General features: G+C 48.3%; 1 protein-coding gene across 1 annotated transcript in view; it reads right to left on the reverse strand.

The window, feature by feature from the left end:
- The window catches only part of ERBB4 (erb-b2 receptor tyrosine kinase 4), a 616,088-nt gene extending 608,776 nt beyond the window's left edge, over positions 1-7,312 (reverse strand). The window contains exon 1 of the mRNA XM_030487261.1: positions 7,216-7,312. Coding sequence (XP_030343121.1) covers positions 7,216-7,312 — 97 coding nt within the window. The remainder of the gene's footprint in view (positions 1-7,215) is intronic.
- Between the last annotated feature and the right edge of the window lie 13,166 nt (positions 7,313-20,478).

The raw sequence follows: 20,478 nt of genomic DNA on the forward strand, positions 1-20,478 counted from the left end.
TGGTTGCTAAATTTGAAGTCAACAACAACTGGAAAACGTTAGCTACTTCACTGGTATTTTTACACGCTACAGAAATCTCTCTGGAAATAAATGAGCCCTTTTTTATCCTTTGAAAGAGACAATAAAATAATAGTGACTTCTAAATACTGTCACATATCCTCAGCAACAGCAATTTAAATTTAGAGATATACATTTTTACTGCCAAAGATAATGAGCAAAAATACCCACGATTCAACTTTGCATGGATAAAAAAGGACCTATCTTGAAATGACAGCTGGATGGCAGCCACAATGCAGCCGATGAACAGTCGCCAGGATGTGGACACTCTTAGAGAAGGGGTTAAAGCAAAATAAGTCCTAAGAATAAATGCTTATCGCTGCATCTGGCTGCGATGCTAGCCTGAAAAGATTACTAAAATATTCCATTAGCATACTAACCATGGTACATAAACTTTTATGCTTAAGATGTTCAATATTTCAACGTAATTTCAATTAATGGAAATTGGACATTAGGATATGTATCAAGTTAAGTGTGATGATTTTTCTCCCTGTCCTTGCACCAAAGCAGCTCCATCCTGCCGGTGCTGGCTCCCGCTGCGGGAGCTACATCCATGGAAGAAGGTCCTCAGCAGCAAACTGGGGTTCAAGCAAGCAAAACGGCACCGCAAATCTCTTCCTGGCACATTCAGCTCTGCACATCGAGGTTATTTAATCACGTGTGAGCACAGGCAAGAGATGCCTGCCCCATAGGAGATGCTTGCTTGGGAAAACAGACACAAAGGTGTGGAAGCACCCTTTGGAGAGGCCTGGAGGAGCAGCAGGAGCCAAGCCATGCCAGAAGTCCATAGGACAGGGACAGGTTTCAGAGCTTTACCTGGCATATAATCACCAACCCCACACACAAGAGCAGCATGCTCTCTTGCAGCCATACTACAGCCAGGGGGTGATGGCATTTCACAGAGATTTGGGCTTTCCAACTTATTCAAAATATAACTCTGCAACTTTGTTTAGGGTTGGGGTTTTTTTTGTTGGAAAGGGGGGTTTTTGTTGCTGGTTTTGTTTGGGTTTTTTTACCCAAACAGAAAAACCAAGGTTTGGGGTTTTTCCTGTTTCTTGGGTTTGTTTGTTTGGTTTTTTTTTTTTTTTTTACAGCATGCAAGTTTTTTCCTTCAACCTCCCTCTGACTTGACCCGTTTCCTTCCATGAATCACAATGCCACAAAACTCAGGGGAGGGGTGAAAAACAGAGAGAGGTCAGGTACCACAACTCTTAATAGACATTTATTAGGCAGTTTAGTGGAGCAGCTGCAGGCAGAGGGTCAGATAATGTCCTGCAGTTCCACGGTAGCTTCCCCACATGAATTTAAACCCTGTCAGCAGCATGACCCGCAGCTCAGCATCCTCCCCAGCCGCGCTGGGGGTACCGCAGCACAGGGCTGAGCTCTGTCGCACTGATGGTTTGGTGCACACTCCAAAAAGCAGAGGCGCTGAGGTTTATGGTGCCACCCCACATGCTGGCAGAGAGACAAGAGGCTCCCCACATTCATTGGAGTGGGTCAATGCTGCTGGAGGCGAGAGTGCTTCAGCATCGCCCTGGCGTGGCTTGAAATGGTTCACCCCTCACTGGCATCAGCTACAGACTGGTCCTGGAGACCAATGCCACCCAGACCAATGCTCAACACCAGCTGGCGACAAGCTACAGGAGTCATGCCACGATATGACAAGAGCCCATGCTACAACACCAATTTATTAGGAAAAGATTAAGAAAGATCAAGTTATCAATGCCCATTCAGTTACTGTATGCCTAGCTGCACAGACATCAAGAGAAAGAGGAACCAAACACAAAATGAATATATCTTAGAAATCTCTAAAAAGGACTTCACAGAAACAGTATATAATGACTGATCATTTTCCATACCTCGAAAAACTGCATTCACTAAGAGCTTAGGACTTACTTTCCCATTTATTTACTTTATTTTCCCAAGAGCTTGGGGCTTACTTTCCCATTTATTTACTTTATTCTCCCCCACCTCCTCCTTTGTCAGGAGCTAGATTTTTATAGGCATGGAAACAAAAAGCAGGAAAACAAAAATACTTCTTAATACTCTTACAGTATGAATTCCTCAGACCTATTTATATTCTTGGTATTCTTACAGTACAAATTTACAGTGTGACTAGCATGTGCTCCTGTAGTTTGAATTACAGGCTTTGCTGTCCAAAAGTCAGTGTCAGACCCTCAGGTATCACTGACGCACAAGCAAATATTCATCTGTCCTGGACTTTGCATCCCCTTTTATGCAAAGTGGGAGAAGGATGAGTTTCCCTGGCAGGCTATGGAGGAAAAAAAAAAGGAGAGAGATATATATATATATAGTAGCATCTGTTCAAAGACTTCAGGAGGCTTGGCATCTGCCCATGTGCCCAGCAGATGTAGCGGACAGTGCAGAAATGAGACCACATCCCACGTGGACACACAGCTCACCACAAGGAAGCTGCCACCGAGCACAGCTTAAAGCGTTCGTCCAGAGCAAGAAGTCGCTAAACAAACATCAACTAAAGTTGCTGAAATGATGAATCTTTCTGGCACACTCCAGTACTCCCATGGGATAATTCAGCTTTGGCTACGTGGGGACACATAAAATCCACCAGCAGGCCGTGCTTGTTTGCAAAAGGAAAACCTTTAAGTCAGTGAAAACAAGAGCCCCCTGCACACACCAAGGACTTGTCAGCACACAATGTGTACACATGGGAAATAGCCCTGCCGCAGTTACCTCCTCCTGCCTGAGCTCATGCCACAGCAAAAAGGGAATCCCAGGAACAAGCCCTGACTCCTTTCCTGGCAAAACTTCCTCAGCACACTGAGAACATGCAGAGTCCACAGGGACAGACCTGGCTTAGCTGTTCCTACAGAGCTCCCATCGCTTACCAGTAGTCTTAAGAGCACAAACGTCTGTTTGCACAGTGTTAAACATCTACAGAGGCAGGACGCAAAGCAAGCTCAGAAGCTTCCATGGAATCAATCATCATATTGCCCTGTACCAACTACCTTGTACAAGCTCACCCTTAGTGCCCTAAAGAAATCAGGAGAAGGCTCGTTGTGATGCCAAAGCACCTGCATTTTGAGAAAAGGACCAGAATGAACATTAAAAGAAAGGAAAAAAGGAAAAATAAAAACCTATGGGCTACAAAGTCCTTCTGAGCAAGTATATGTAGTTTAGAAGGACCGAGTTAACAGTGTTGTTGAACAGGGTTATCTTCTTTTTTCTCTCCTAGCTTGCCACAACAGTTACTACATTACTAAGAGCATGCACTTCATTCTTAGGTTCACCTTTAGTACCCAGTGATCAGTTTGGTCCTGACTTAACAAGTCCTCTACAATATAAACCCAGAAATTTGCTCCTGGTTTTAAGCACCTCTGAGTATGATTAAATCATCCTTAACTCCTCCTCCAAAGCCACTTAAGCTTTTTTGGTCGCTCATTTGAAGCACTTTATAGTGTTTCAGTTACTCTTCCAGTCTGTTATTTATACCTTCCCTATCCTGCAAGCGAGGGCATGGGAGGTGGGAACAGGACCCCAGGGATGACCAATTCCCTACATTCCCTCCTTCCCCTCCAGGCATCCCTCTGGCCTGGGAGAGGGATGCTGAGCAGCAGGACCACAGCCTGGGAAACCACATCTCTTAACTCCCGGCTGCCTGGGAGCTCCTGGGGGCTGCTGCCACCTAGAGATGCTCACACAGCAAGGCTGCAGGCAAGCCGCCCCGCACACCCCACTGCGCCCCATAGCAAAGGCACACAACCCACCCGAGCAGCTCATCAGCTCTGGCAGTGACTTGCATAAAGATGTTTTTCCATCAAGCCTCTGAACAGGAGCACACCCCCTGCTGATGGGTTGTGCTTTAGACAAACTGTGAGTGAACTTGGCGTGGTTTGCTTAAATTTATTTTAGTTTAAAAATTAAAATAAAAATTAATGATACAAAAAACTAACATCCCCTGAAAACTAGAAGAAAACATTTGGTTAAATTAAGGGCTGTGGCTTATTCTCTGGTAGAGAACTAAGGACACATTTCAGATCAACTCAGCGTTACAAATTAAGGTCAGGAGTGCAAAGCAGCACTTGCAGCCCAGCTCAGTGCACCCCACAGGGTGCTGGGCCCTCCGCTGCCACACTCCCAAGGGAGTCAGCGTGGCTTTCCCTGCTACCACTGTGCTCCCGTGCAGGTTCAGAGGGCTTTTTCCTCTGCGAGCTGCTAATGCCAAGTCTCATTTGGTTTACTCACAGGCATGTATTTCAGGTCTTATTATTAGTGTTTTCACGTTAATCACAAGCACAGCTCTTTGTGCCAGAATCCATACACATACACATCAATTACCACCTCTTTAAAAGAAGAGTCACAGCTCAGTCACTGGGACGATTTGCAGTGCTGTATCAGCAGGCAGGTGCACACACACAGCCTGCGTGGTGCAACCCAGTGCCGAAGCTGCTCCAGGCTCCCTGGGAATGCCCCGAACAGCAGAGCCAGATCCAGTCTCTTCTGCCCTGCAGCAGCGCTGGGGACACACGGGGACTGTGGCAGCCTGCCCTGGTTCCCATGCGGAGACCTCCCCACACCACAGCCCTGAAGCATGGAGGGGAGCAGGACTCCCAGGAGGGATGCAGGGTCAATAACAGCACCCGCTCCCCTTCGGTAAGAGGAGCTGGGACAGGACATCCCCTTTGCAGGGACTGAGTCATCTGACAGCAGTTCCAGGCTGAAACTCCCAGTCAATATTTATCATGCCTTTGCAAAGGCACTCGGAGCTCAGCCTAATTTTAACCATCAAATAGACATCGTGGCGGAATAAACGGGAGAGGTGCCAAGGAGGGCTGCTGCAAAAGAGAGGAGCTGCATCTCTCCGAAGGCATGTGGCATGTCCCATCTGACATGGCCCGGAGAAGAGCAGTGGCATGAAATTAAAGCCTGCCCATACATCAGCCTGAACACACTCCTCACTGCAAGGAAAAAAGAATGTAAAAAGCTGTGAAAATATCTGAAGTACAATTAATTTCTCAGAGCAGTTTGAATACTTCAAACAGCGCTAAGTTAATTTGGCTGTAATTATTTAACAACTCGCCAGCCCCATATATCAGAAAAAGGAGTTAATTTATCAGCTATTTCCAAGCAGAACAAAGACTTGCCAGCTTCCAGGTAACAGCCTAAGCTGTTTGGCTCACGTGACCCTGGCTAAGCTGTGTACTGAAAACATTATGTGCCCAAGCATGGAGACAGAAGAAATCAAAAACCCTCAATGTATTCACATATTTATATCTTAACAAACAGACATGGGATAATGAAATCAAAAGTTTGGCCAAGAGCTCTCTTGCATGAGTGAAGGCATCATCACCCCCCTTGATGTGCTGCAAATGAAGGCAGCAGCCAATGCCCCATCCTGATGTCCCCAAAAGCCAGGGGAGCCCAAATTCTGGGGGGATCCAAATACTTGCAAACCAAGACTCTCCTATCCAGCCTGCCTCGCTATCTCGGCAAGAACCAAGAGTCAATCATTAATAAGCTGCCATTACCCAGAGCAGTGCCCAAATCCTTTCAAATAGAAAACATCGCTCCAAGCCTGTTATTTTAAGAAACACGTTTGCTTTTTTGCACCGTGCAGGGCACTGAGGCTTTTCTGCAGTACAGATCCAGGAGGATTCCCCAAAGACAGCAGGAAGGAAGGAGAGCAACCCTGGATCGATGCCTTTCACTGGGGTATAAATCCGGCAAGGGAGCATCTTTGTGATGCTTGTCCACTCCAAGAGCCATGTCCGAGCGGTGGGGAAGGAGGGCTGGAGAGCACAGGAGCAGCCCGGTGGGGATGGCTGCTGCCCTTAACAGGGGCAGGCTACAGGGAAAGTCTCAGATAGAAAAGTACCAAGTCAGAGGAACAGACAGGCTGCATGTAAACAGGAGGCAAGCAAAAAGGTCCAGCAAACCAGAGCCTGCGAAACGAGGCAAGCAACGCTCCTTCAGCTAGGATTTACCGATTCCAACTATAGGAAAAGAACATGTAAGACAAAGCAGCAGCAGCCGCGCAGCGTTTCACCCCTCCCGATTCCAAGGATTAGGAAACAATCACACGCAGAAAAAGTAAACTGTGCACCAGCATCAAAAACTCTGCCTGAGAAGCCTGACCTGGCAAGCAAAAGCCGGGACGCGCTTCTTGTGCTTCGCATCAAACGTTATCATCATCTCAGTTACATAAAGCCCCAAAATACAAACTGAATTGTGAGAATGAGGAGCTGTTGCACCAGTGCCGCCCAAACATCATAAATTTTGCATCACCGGGGAGGGAAGGGGGGGGGGGGAGTTACAAGGATTGAAAAGATTTCCTTTTAATGTTTTATTCACAGCAAAAGGCTCCCGAGAAGCGCGATGCAGCGGGAGACGATCCCAGTGCCCTCCCCGGGAGACTACACCGGCACAGCCCGTACTACGGCGGCGGAGAGCGCTGCTCCGATGCCAGAGAGGAATGCAAAAACCCAAGTCAACGCTGCAAGTTTCCCTCCAGAAAGTTAAAAGCCGGGACAGAGAAAATGCGGCTGCGCCTTTTCTCAGTGGTCTTAGGTACGGTAGTGGAGGAGGGGTGAGGGTGAGTCTTTTCTGGTTTTAATTTCCAAGCCGCCTGCTCCTTCCCTGCCCCCCGTGCGCAAACACCCTCGGACCTGTGTTTATGTTGCACTGTTTGGACACACCTTGTAGACACAACGTCTACGTGTGAGGAGGGGAAAGCAAGCTTCCTCCTCTGCCCGGTGCAGCGCGAAGCCGCGGAGGACGCAGCCCCGTCGGGGAGGCAGCAGCACCTGCGGGGGGGACCCCGGGCTCCGGCGGGGAGGCAGCGGGGACACCCGAGCGCCGCTGCCGCACGGGGGGTTCCAAGGCAGAGCCCCAGCCCCGCATACTAACTCGTAGCGATAATAACTATAACAACCAAGACCCGCGGGTGCCGCCGGCCGCTGCCGCGGAGCGGCTAGAGGTCCGCGGCCGCACGGCGGTTCCCGCAAGGGCTTGTCGCCCTCTGGCCGCCGCCTCTCGGCGGGACCCGAACAAACTCCCGCAGCCCCGCGCAGGGGACGGGGACCCGCAGCCCCCCGCCGCGCTTGAGGAAAAGTTGTCGGGCGGGCTCCGCTCCGCAACCCTCCTCCCCGCCCCTCACCGCGGACCGGGCCGCTCACCCACCTGCCTGCGCCGCCGCGGCGGCCCGCGGGGCTCCGGCCGCCGCCGCCACCAGCACGCAGCAGCTCCACCACAGCAGCCCCCCGGCCGCCGCCGGCATCGCGCCGCCGCCGCTGTCCTCAGCGCCTCCGCCTCAGCGCCGCCGCCGTCGCCGCCATCCCCGCGCAGCCTCCGCCGGCTCCCAAAAGTTGCCGCCGCCGAGCCGCCGCCCCCAGCGCCGCCCCTCCGCGGGCGCGCCGCGGCGCCGACGGGGCGGCCGCCGTTTAGCCCGGCCGCGGGGCGCTGCGCCGCCAGCACGCGCGGAGCGGCGCGGAACGGAGCGAACGGGAGGAGGAGGGTTTGAACGGGAAAGGCGGGGGGGGAAGGAGGAGCGGCGGGACGGAGCGAAGGGGCGGGCGGGGGCCGAGCGCTGCGCGGGACCGCCCCGCTCGCTGCCCCCCCCCTCCACTCCCGCACCTCACCTCAGCCCCCTCCGCACCTGCGGAGACTCGCGGTGCGCGCGTGCGCGCGACCTCCCGCTTCCCGCCCCCCCCCGTTCCCCTCACGAACGAGGGGCAGGTGCGCGCGCTTTTCACCCACCCCCTTTTTTTCCCAAACGGGAAAAGTTTATCCCGTTTCCGTTCCTGTTCCCGTCCCGTCCGTTGGCAGCGCGCGGGCACCGTCCCTTAGGAAGGGGAAGGGGGAAGCACAGAGACACCGCTCCCGATAGAGCCAGGGGAGGGACGGGGCACCGCAGCCAATGGCGGAGGAAGGGGCTGAGGCGATCGCCGCCGTCCCGCGCACAGCCCAGCCCCTGGTGCGTTTGGGGGGCTGCAGGCAGCCAGCACCCAGGCGGGGCAAGGCGTTAAGGGTGACAAGGAAGAGGGGGGTGGCACCCTGGAGCTCACTTGCCAGTGTGGTGGGTGCACTGAAGTGGGCGATGAGGGGGTTTTCCAGCCCTCCTTACAAAGCTGTGGGGCACGAAGGTGGCGTCTCATAGAATCAACCAGGTTGGAAAAGATCTTTAAGCACATCGAGTCCAACCATTCCCCAGCACTGCGAAGGCCACCATGAACCTATGGCACTGAGGGCCTCATGTATACATTTTGTGAACACTTCCAGGTACGGTGATCCCACCACTTCCCTGGGAAGCCTGTTCCAGTGCCTGAGCACCCTTTTGGTGAAGAAATTTCACTTCCCTAATGCTGCTGCCACACTATTGCTGATACAGGCCAGGATGCTGGTGGCTTCTTGGCTGCCTGGGCACAAGCTGCTCCTGTTCAGCTCTGTCAGTCAGCACCTCCAGGTCCTTTTCCATGAGCAGTTTCCAGCCACTCTTCTCCAAGCCTGGAGCGTTGCAGGGGGTTGTTGTGACCCAAGTGCAGGACCCGGCACTTTGCCTTGTTGAACTTCATCCCATTGGGCACAGCCCATGGATCACTCTGCAGAGCCTTCCTATCCTTCAGCAGATCAACACTCCCACCCAGTTTGGTGTCTGGGGGTGCACTCAATCCCCTTGTCCAGATACTCAATAAGGATATTAGACTCGGTCCCCTAGTACCAAGTCCTGAGGGACATCTCTCACCAGTGCATTCAGTATCCACCATCTTGCTGGCCTCTGCCAGCCCCTTGGCACCTTCTAGATGCACCCAGATGTGGGGACTGCAGTGCAGGGGTCCTGCGAGCACTAGCCATGCTGCTGCAGCATCTCTCTTGCTGTCACCCACCCCGCACATGGGTAAGATGCTGACACAGACATCCTCCCTAACATCCAGGGGACTGGCATCTTGGGAAGGCTTGTGTTGGCAAGATAGAAACTGAAAATCTCAATATCTCATCACAGGTTTGAGACAGCGTCTGCCATTTGACATTTGCCTGTACTGACAGGACAAAGAGAAATGGCTTTAGCTGACAGAGAGGAGATTCAGATTAGATAATAGGAAGAAATTCTTCTCTGTGAGGGTGCTGAGGCGCTGGCACAGGGTGCCCAGAGAAGCTGTGGCTGCCCCATCCCTGGCAGTGTTCAAGGCCAGGTTGGACACAGGGGCTTGGAGCAACCTGCTCTAGTGGAAGGTGTCCCTGCCCGTGGCAGGGGCTTGGAACTGGAAGAGTTTTAAGGTTCCTTCTAGCCCAAACTGTTCCGTGATTCTACGATTAATCTCTCTTGACAAGTTGATTGGCATCCGCAGAGCCCCTGTCAGAGCTGAACTGAGCTCTGCAAATGTGCAAGAGAACATAGAAACGTCTTCGTTTCTTCTTTCCCTGAAATATGTGCTCTGAGATAAGTTTTTGCTGCCTTCTTACCGCAACCCTTTGTGGATCTCAACATGCAGGAGCTCTCCTTGCCCCTTTATCTGGTCTACATGATGCTTCTTGGAGCACTCCTCTTCCTAGCGACCCTGGCAGCTTTCCCCTGCACCCAGAGCAGATATAGTGGAAAAAAAGGAGCAATGAGCATCTTCCCTCCAGCTGTCTCCAACCAAGTAGTTTTCCCAGCGGAATTAACTCACTCTCATCCCCTCCCACCAAACCGCCTATTTTCCAGCTAAGCTGGAAGCTTGCTTGTCTTTAAAAACCAAAAAAGATATCCCCAAATCAGGACAGTATTTCAAGTTGAATTACAGCTCTTCCTCCAAAGGGCCAAAAGTTTTAGCTGAAAAGAGTTAGCTGGGCTCTGCAAAAAAGAGGCTGTAAAAAAGGAGGTTTTATTGCTGCATCTCACTGCGTACATCAAGTGGTGGCAAAGTGGCAATTCCACCCACCAGCGCAGAGACAGGAGAAAGAAGAGGCAGTGGGGAAGCAGAGCCCTGACACATGGGATGTTCAGCACCTTCCTTAGGGTTTCCCATGAGGGCATCGCTTGGGTGAGGCCAGCCAGGAGCCAGCCCGTGCCCTTGCCAGTGGGATTAGCAGCAATGCTAATCATCCCCACCATTGCCACCCCTAGGAAAGAAGCGTAATTCCTTTCTGTCTCAGGAATGGATCCAACGGGAGGCTGCGAGACAAAACTCGCTCAATATTGAACTAAGAACATTTTTGCTGTATCTGCCTTTCAGTAAACAGCGACTAATTGCTCTGGCTGGAGCTGCCGTACCTTCAGATTGGAAGGTGCAGATGGAGCCACGATAGTGAAGGCTCCTTACCTAATGTTGGCTGTACATAATCACAAATGTTTGCTATGCAAATCTTGGTCATACAAAGCAATTATTGGCTGTTCCCCATACTGACCTCATGTTTATTTATTACCATGAGCTCTCTATTTTGAACCCTTGTCTCGGTCTTCTTCTTCCTGTATAAGCGTATTAGCGTGTGGCTCCAAAGGCACCCAAGCATCAGAAATTGTAGATTTATTTGCAGCGGTGGAGGCATGTGGTTGCACCACACCGGACTGTAATGCAGAGCTGAGAGGCTCAGCTTCTTATGCCGGTGGCTCTTCAGCAAAACATTCTCACCTCGAGGTCTTTTGCTGGGATGAAGGACACCTTCTGATAGCGCAGGGCCACAACACTGGGGTTTGCTCTGCTTGGCAGTAGTTAGCCAATGGTTAATGACACTGTCAGCCCAAGGAGCCAGGCAATAAAACTCCGGATGGGCTTTTTTAGGGCCCCTTAGTAAAACTAGAGTTTTACGCAGGCCCTTCGTCCTTGGCTTTGCCACCTTTGCCTACTCCGGGATGAGGAGTTGCAAAAAGATTTTAACTCCACCACTGAATAAGTTGCAAGTGCATTGCTGAAAGGGGCAGCTTTGTGTGGCTGGAGTTCTGGGTGTCCTTAAGCACCAAATATGCTCTTGCCACAGGAGTTTTCTCCATGTGATTTAATGTTGAGCAACAGTGGCATCCGGTGGGCAGCGCGTTTCCTCCCTGATGGCTCACATCAGCTCGCTCCCTTCATTTTGTCTTACGGTTTCTCTAGGTTACCACTGAACATGATTTATGAATTTATCTGGACTTGGGGTTCTTATTTTCATCCCTCTTTCTTCAGTTGGGCTGCACAGCCGGCAGAGCCACGTGTTAACTCTTGCAGCATTACAGTTTTCTTCCAAATATGCTAGATGATGCTCTTCTCTATAACCCAGGAGTAGGCAGACTGAGTAATGACTAGTGAGTAGGGAGTAGTGACTTCTGAAATCAGCTGCCCCCCCTTGAGCCGATTGATGTTCTGCAGGGTCCCTGCCTGTCTGATACCCCAGGCAAAGCTCCATCCTTCCCTTGAAGGTGGCAGGAGTGGTCTCCTTGGGTGTCTGCTTCAAACCAGACCCTCCTGTCTGACCTCTCATGAGCTCTCTCTCCATCCACACTCTATAAGTGCTTTTTTATCAGAGTAAAACTACTGAAAAGCCCCCAGAGCCTGAATGAAATGGAATCCATCTGCTATACCCCTCAGTCCTCCCTGCAGCCTCCCCGCATCTTGTGCTGCTCTTTCTTCTGCTCTCACTGCTAGTTTCAATTCTTCCCAATGTAGTGTCCTTTTCCAGCATGATTAACACATCCTTTCCCATTGCTTCCACATCATTAATAAAGCCAGTAATTAACAGCAGGCCTGACAATGAACCAGTGATGCCATGCCTGTATCCTTTCCCCTGCCCAAATTGCCCCTCTCCAGCATCACCCTTGCATCTCGTCTGGTTTTCCATCCATCTGACGACTTATGTGCCCTGGTTGATTTGAAACATCTCTTCCACCCCCCCACCAAGTATTTCTGGTTTATGGCACAGCTGTAGCTTTTGCTAATTGTTCATGAAATGGCTTTTTTTTAATATACTTTTTTCTAAAGTAATATTTTTCTTGAAACATTGAATTAAAAAGGAGCCATAAATGACTAATGGTAATTAATAAAAATGAAGAAATAATTGGGCAATATCTTTAAATGTATATGCCTGGAGTCAAACTCCTAAATCCCTTTCCAGTCAGAGCAGCCTGGGTTGGGGTTTTTAATCCTCCTGAAGGAGCAGCATTTCTGATGACTGTCAGGGAATACTCCGAGTGATGGAATAACCCACCAACAGTCTCCGGAAGCTGGGAGAGCGTGCTGGACCATGCTGGGAGCAGTCAGCTTGCTGCTGCCCTCCTTCCCTCTCCGAGAGGAGGAGGAGGAATGCCTGTGCCAGAGCAAGCAGGGATTTGGGGAGCTGGTGAACGTCTTGATCCTCTTGAAAAACAGCACCTTTAACCCATGGAGAGCTCTGCCGCTTCCACAGGACTGTTAGAAAGGGATCAGACATTTAAAGGCAAGACAGTTACATTGAAAAAAAACCAGGAGCGATAAAAGGCTTTTGTGGTTCAAAGCATAAATCAGCCTTTTATTGCTTCCCCTTGCAGGGAGTGCAGCCGTGAACGTCCAACTCAGGGATTTTTATATCTAGTTGTGAAATAACTGGGGGAGAGCAGCACCAGCGGGCAGGCACGGGACCATCCACCCGCATCAGTGCTGCCAATCCAAGGATGCTGCGGCATCCCAGTGGATTTGGGAGGGAGGCTGAGCGTGCTGGCGTGGGGAGCAGGGCTTGGGTGTGCACAGAGCCGGTTTCAGTGGCTGCTTCACCCCTTCTCCCCTCTCCTGGTGATAATTTACCGCTGGTGCTTTCCCTTTGCCAGTGCAGAAACTCAGATCCAACGCCCAGATCTAAACCTGAGCTCATTAAAAGGTCACATTTTACACAGTAGCGCAGCCACCCTAACCAAATGAGTGCCTGGCTAATTGCCTTCCGTGTGAAATTGGGTTTGTGGTTTCCCTGGGATCAAGCATGGTTTCCTGTTCTCCTCCCCCAACTCTTTGGTTATCTTCCCAGTTACTGATGAGCATTTGATTTGCAGAAAATACTGTGTTTTGTAGGGAGTAGTGACTTCTGAAATCAGCTGCCTCCCCTGAGCCGATCGATGTGGTTCTGCAGGGTCCCTGCCTGTCTGATATCACAGGCAAAGCTGGCAAGCGTGGTTTCCTGTTTTCCATCCCCCAACTCTTTGGTTATCTTCCCAGTCACTGATGAGCATTCGATTTGCAGAACATACTGTGTTTTGTGGCCACAAATGTGCTTTCTAAACCTCTGGGTTTCCTTATGCCGTGGCTGGTGCAGAGGCAGGAGGATTGTAGAAGCTTCAATGTCGCAGAACAAAAAATGCCGCACTGGGCTAAACCTCAGCAGACAGTTTGAGAGTGCAAACACCTCCTGAGATGTCACACAGAGTAGGTTTGAATCATATGTGTAAGGCATTAGGTCAATGCATCACTTTGTTTTCACCGCTTCTTGCAATGTCAAGTGGAACGGAGCTGGCCAAGCCGGCACATGTATAACAAGCTCTGGGTTACTCCTGCTCGCTGGGCTTGAGAAGGAGATATATACATCACAGTAGTAAATTGTTCAGCTGAAAGCATGGGAGAACCTGTGCCTTGCACAGCAGCATCTTGTGTCATTTAACAAAGCAAGCGCGTGTCAGCTGTGGTGACAGAGATGCTCCTTGTCAGCCATGCTGAATGAGAAGCCCTGGTCATCAGGCAACACGTGCCGGAGCACATGAAGCTGGAAGCGAGCATCTCTGCACAGAATGGGTCAGCAAAGAGTTGCAAGCAGCCCTGAAACAAATCCAAACACATCACATGAGAGAAATATTAACTCAGGTACCTCCTCATCTCAGGTAGCAGCGCAGCTTTGCTTGTGCGTGATGAGCAGCCAAAAGCTCATGCAAGAAAGCTTGTGGAAGAGGAAGATGGATTTTCATCTGGGACCCTTGGAAATGCCAACCAGCCCACCTCAAACTGATGCTGAGACATACGTGGAGGATTTTTTATAGGTGCAGGCTTTTCCCTTCATGCATGGACAAGCAGGACAATAAATACAGGATCTATGTGCACATTCCCGTGTGAGCCGTGCTTTGGAAGTACATTGCCTTTGTGGGTAACGGTGAAAGAGAGTGGCATGGAGGCATCTCCACCTCCTGCGGAGAAGATGCTCTGCTGCTTGGCTGCGATCCCCAGCTCCATGTTTAGAGGAGTGGGACCTACAATGGGAGCAGTGTGGAGCTCAGCTGTGTTTGCAGGACTTGAGAGATGATATCATAACCCCAGAGGCAGAGCAGAGGGGAGCTCCGAGCAGCCTGTGAGATGTGAGCTCAGCCATTCACCGGGGCAGTTAATGCAGCATCAACAGTGGGCCTATTGTAGCGTGGTGCAATGCACTAGTTTGTCTTCTTTTATTTTCTCAGAATTATTGTTTGGGGAGTAACAAAAATTCCCCTGGAGCACAAAGAAGTGCATTCTGGGAACCTGGAAGAGGCCAGCCAATTAGACCATAGGAAAACTAAGTTATAAACATGAAGTTTCAGCAGTAATAGGTAGCCAGTGTAACACAGGCTTCATAACTGTGTTTTCTGGAACTGACAGCTGATCTCAAGAAAGCATCTTAGATCATGCCTGGTTCTAGCAGTGTTTATGTCTCATTCATAGCAAAAGGATTTAAGTGCACTCCCAATTTAAGGAGACCTAAACCAGGTTTACAAGGTCCCGTCTGAACTAGGGCATCATACTTACTTTGGGGTTTTTGTGGTAATCCTGTGTCTATCAATCTCTTTGGTAACCTGCCTTTCCAAGGGCCTGCCTCACACTTCACAGCTCCTCTTAAAGCACTCTCGTTCTTAGCTCAGTAGAAGATGCAGCATTTTTTATCCCCTTGTCCACATGTTTGTGTTTTCCTTCTGTGAGAATCACACATTACATCCAAATACAGCATCCTCTTGCCCTGACCTCTCTGACTCTTCTTTCTTTCCCTACCTTCTTCATGATCCTAAAGAGAGGATAAAAGAGACAAAAGAACCTCTTCCCAACTGGTGTTGAGCAGAGGACAATAAAGTCAATATAGAGGTCACCTGGTTGATATCAGAAGAGTTTCTCCTTGGTGGTGGTGGATCATGCTTCAGTCTGGTCCTGATACATCACTCTCAAGCTATACCATGCAAGCACATCAACATACTAACAACGTTTGCATTTGCTCATGGGGGACTCAGTTTTGCAAGATGACTGAAGGCGATACAACCTGTGGTTCAGCATTTAGCAAGCCTGGTGCTGTAGACTGACAGCAACAGAGCTGGGATTTCACCTCCAGCGTCAAAGCACCCCACTGGTTTCAACACATTCAGGGTTGCATCTGGAACATCTTCGGGGTGACTAAAGGATTTTCCCCCACTCCCCAAAGCATGTTTGAAGCTTCCAATCACGATTAGTAATGAAGCAGTTTCTGATGGCTTTTTTTAATACAAAGTTTTCCAATGAAAAATTCATTTACACAGCACAGAATGTGTCTATAAATAATAGACACTCCAGCTCACCTGCCTCTTTACATTTCTATAGGTGATGCAAGCTCTACTTATAGCAAAATAGAGAAAATTAACTCCACCATGTTATCAGCACATAATCCCCAGCCTGGCACAATAAGCTGGATGGTCCCATTCGCCTGATAATCCATTATTTCTATAGCAATCCCTCCGAGAAGAGTTTCCCATTATGCTCAAGAAGGGCACTCCCAGGACTGAGATAGCTTTATTAGCTCCAAATACCTTACAAATAAAGCCTCATCATCAAAATCAGCTTCCAAAAATCACTGTTATTTATATAGATGTTATTTATATCACAAATTCTTCCCTGTGAGGGTGCTGAGGCGCTGGCACAGACTTTTCCCAGACAAGCTGTGGCTGCCCCATCCCTGGCAGTGTTCAAGGCCAGGTTGGACACAGGGGCTTGGAGCAACCTGCTCTAGTGGAAGGTGTCCCTGCCCATGGCAGGGGGTTGGAACTGTATGAGCTTTAAGGTCCTTTCCAACCCAAACCAGTCTGAGATTCTATGTTTGGTCACTTTTAGCTTAGGAGTGGCTGAGTGGGGGTTCATACTGAGTTTATTTGTAGTTATGACTGCACCAGTCAGATTCTTTCAAGTAGTTGTTCTTATGTTAAATAGTTCTATTAGTTCTTAATTTTCTGTATAGCTGGAGGAGTCACAAAGCTATCGATGTGGGGGATGCACTCAATACCTTCACAAATTGCACCAAAGAGGATTTAAACCCTTCTTGTTATAAATACAGCCATTGAAATCACTTGTCCTTGTCCAAATGGCAAAAGCAGAGGGGAAGGGGCTGCGCTGACCGATGCCGAGGTGGTACCTGGGGCTGCGGGCGCTGCTTGGCAGGCACCTCACACACGGATGCTTTTCAGCCACCTCCTCCCACCACCGTTGCCCACCGGGAACCGCAGCACAAAGCCAAGCAGGGTTTAAGGCACTGCTGCCAAGGCAAGGGCAAAACTTCCGCCGGCAGGCCAGGAGCAGGCAGCAGGCCAGCGGGTCGCCTTGTCTGCAGGCAGCAGTGCAAATCTCCGCCCAAATTTTCCCTTTTTTGCCCTTTTTTCCTTTGCTTTTTTTCCTGGAATCCAGCCATTTGCGAGGGGAATGCTCTCTTCTTGCACTGTTTTTTCTTTCTTTCTAAGAGATGCACTAGAAAAACTTTCAGCAAGTACAAGGTACTATATAAATCTTATTTGGTTTTTAAAGTTATTTTCTTATTTATTTTTAACCTCTTTTACTGCTTCTCCAGATCCTTAGCAGTCAAGAAACAAAAAAGGGTGCTACACTTCAAGTTATGACAAAGGTCCCACCACCCTGACGACACTGAAGAGGAGAACAGATTTGGCATGAACAGTCACAGGAATTCATTCTGCTGCTTTGTGGGCCTTATTCCATGTACAGGGGGTCTGGCGTGTTCCTCAGAGAGACATTGCTTGATGGCTCTTATCACTGAAAAAGGGGAAAGGAAAGCATGGGAGAAATCACGGCCCCTTCACATTTCTCCACAACTTCCCAGCTCATAGAAGCACTTGCAGAAGGAAATATAAGGTCCTTTTTAATTAACTTTTCTCCCTCCACTTTTTTCCTCCCCACCATCTCTAGTTCTGGAATTTATCTCAAGTCCCACAGCAGTAATTTATTTTACCTCGATAGATAGACTAAATTATCCAAATTCAGAAGCTTGTACTTTTCCCCTTTTTTAGGTAAAACCAACAATGCTGTTGTTGGGAGATTTCCCAAGGGAAAAACAAACAATCCCAAACCACTCCATCCCGATTTGGAGTAACCCTTGCAGGAAGGGAAACCTCTTGCCTTTCAACCCATCAAGCCTTCCAGCCCCCCCATATCACCCTCTGCATTTCCTGATCAGCCTGCTTTGATCACACGAGAGGTGACTGGAGTCCAGATCTTGTCTTGACCACTTACTGGTGTCACTTCAGGTTTCCTCATTTGAGTAGTTTTCCTCTTCTGTATAAAACCCCATGTCAAACCACATCCATCCTTATGAGCAGTAAACAGTTGCATGCCTCTCTCCTAAGGTTTAAATTAGGATTTAATGAAGACTCAGAATTTAAGATTAAATGTTCAGCCCCTGGCTAATTCTGTTCAATTTGCTTGGCAAGCATCTGAGGTAAAATAATAAAACAAACCCAAAAGAATCCCCAAACAATATTTACATATTAGAGAACGCAGTGAATCCTACCTTGAAATGGCAAAAGAAACCCCCATCAAGCTCTGCTGTGCTTTCAGGCAGCCTCCTTTTATTGTAAAATTGTCCAAGTTCCTAAAAAGAAAGGGAAAAGCCCAAGATCACAATGTTTGGGATTGAAAAATAGTGAAATCCCTCAAATATTTGTGCTTGTCTCTTCTAGCAGCTCTCATGTGCATTACGGCTATGCATCTAGCTATGCTTCTATTCCACACCTCAGCACGGGTAAAGATCTGGAGTACAGAGCCCCTTTGCAGCTATTCTGCATCACTTTTCAAGAATTATATTTAAGGAATTACATAAAAATAGCGTTTACCTTCCACTTAGGTCTTTCATTACAATTCCAGACATTGGCTGGATCAAGTTTTCATTTTATAGTATTTCTCTTCCCTGTAGCAATGTCTTGTAAACATCCTACTTATTGATGACTATGAATGAAATGGAAAATCCAGTAAATATCTTACAGTATTAAGATTAAAAAAATAGCTGTGTTTGCTGCTTTATACAATGCACTTGCTAAGTGTGACTAATCTGAGTTTTTATTGCAGCAGTCTCTAAAATAAAGAGCTACAATTCCCCTTCCTTTATCATTCTTTTAAATAATGCACAGAAGTTCTAATAAACAATTTCGTCTGAAACACAGGGAGAAGGGAATGAAAAGCTGTTGGGATGTAGTGACTCACTGGATTATTGAAAACTCTGTGGCTGCAACTGTTTTGACTTGCCAATATATCTTTTCCCTCTGTTTTTAATAACAGGATCACTGTAGTGCTTTTATGAAAAATGAAATCACTTTCTTTTCCCATGGACAGAAATCTTTATAGAGGTTGGAGAAACAGAGCTAAAATGATGAGACCTTTAACACAGCTAAAGTCTGCCAGGCACAGATTTTTACCTATGTGAGCTGCAGAAACCTGTCTTCCCGTCTTAATTCTCACGACTTATCCCTTAGTGTACTTTTTCCCTTTCCTCCTTTGTTGTGAATAAACTCCCCTCAGAAATCAAGCACAAGGCTTGTGATATCTGGGGGAACCTTTGCTGCCACTGTGTGTAAAAGATGTGAATTGAAAGGCTGTTCTGATGTGGAACATGAAGTAGATTACACCTCCCACCATGCCAAAAAGCACCGTTGTCAACATTGAACCAACTTGTTAATAGCCAGCTACCTCTCCCCTCACTTTTTGAAGTGTATCTACAACTAACTACAAGAAAAAGAGACATCAAACATGCCAAGAAGGGTTCCCCTCTAAGTAGATGCTCTGAACATCTCATCTCTCCGTAGACATGCAGAAGCATGGTGGTGTCAGCAGATCTCCAATACCATTGCTGACACCACACGACGTTTGAATGAATGAATGATTAGCTGTGGGATTCAGAAGGAGATTGTGTGTTTTGTTGATGCTTGACACGCTGACAAGCAGGTGAAATATGTTGCCCTGTAAACATAGTTCTCTCTGTTGATAGAGAGATGCACTGTGGAAAGGTATTAGTCACTGTAAACCCCGAGATACCCAACAAAGATGGATTTCAGTGAAAATGGAGTCATTAAACTAACCCATCCTCTCTTCACAGGCTCAGGCATAAAGGTAAATGTTGTATATTCACTTCTGTTAATCTCCATGCTTAAAGGCACCGGCACATGAAGCAAATAGCATTTCTGATACCACCATGTTCCTTTTAACTACTCTGGAAAACCTGAGCAGGGGTTGAGCCCCTCTCCCACTGAAATGCCACTTTAGCATCACTGATACAGATAGACAGATAGATATTCCCTCCATCATGTTTTGGGTGGGTATTTTTTTTTAGCTGAGGGTGTTAAGGGAGTGGAGCGTGCAGTGCATTAATCAATTCAGAAGCAAAATTCAGTCCCAGAGATAATCCTTGTCCTCTCAAAACTTGAACCTAAGAGAGCCCAAGGGGTAAAATAAAAGGTCATCTTCTGTTGGTCATTAGTCATTCGCTTTGCTTATCCTGACAAGCATTGCAGAAAAGGTGGCCTACAGCAGAGTATGCTTCAGATAAGGAATAACTCTTGATCTAGTCATTCCTGGGGCTGTTTAGTCCTTCAAGTTTTGGACATATTAAGGAAAGCCTCCACAATGCACACAACTGCAGTGAAAAAAGAGGTTATGGCTAGAACATTAGGAACCCACTTAGTCTATGTGTGCACAGAGAGATGATCATACTGTTTGTTTGCCTTGGCAAAACCTGTCTTTCCACCCCACTTGGTGTGAATCCATCAACTGCAAGGTGCAGAACTGGTCCCTCAAAACTTTGTCTTTCCCTCCCACTCTGAATATTCTTGTCATACAGAGTAGGAATCAAAAATGAGCCGGTGGCTTCTTAGCAGAAGAAAAACCATCATCTCTTCATTGCTTGACCTTGTGCAAGAAAGCTGAAGTACCCGAAACTCCTGTTTTCCCATCTTGAGATACCATTTGTGCCGATAAGCAAATTTCCACAAAGGAAAGGTGAGTGCTCTGCTGTGATATGGATTCATCTGTCCTACAGCATCAGGTAAAGGTGAAGGCAGCTTGCTACCACACGCACTCAGGCACAATAGTTTGCATCTATTCAGAGTTTTTGGTTTCAGGAAACGAAAAGAAAGCAAACAAAAGAAGGTAATTACCAATCATTTCACATTCAAAATGAAGTAAAACAAAGCAGTGTAGGCAAATGGGCAGCTTTGCACTGTGCCAGGCAAAATAACATGGCGTGTTTTCACCTCTTGAAATTGCTGTCACCAATGAG

The sequence above is a fragment of the Strigops habroptila genome, chromosome 5 (genome assembly GCF_004027225.2).
Source record: "Strigops habroptila isolate Jane chromosome 5, bStrHab1.2.pri, whole genome shotgun sequence".
Lineage (NCBI taxonomy): Eukaryota > Metazoa > Chordata > Aves > Psittaciformes > Psittacidae > Strigops > Strigops habroptila.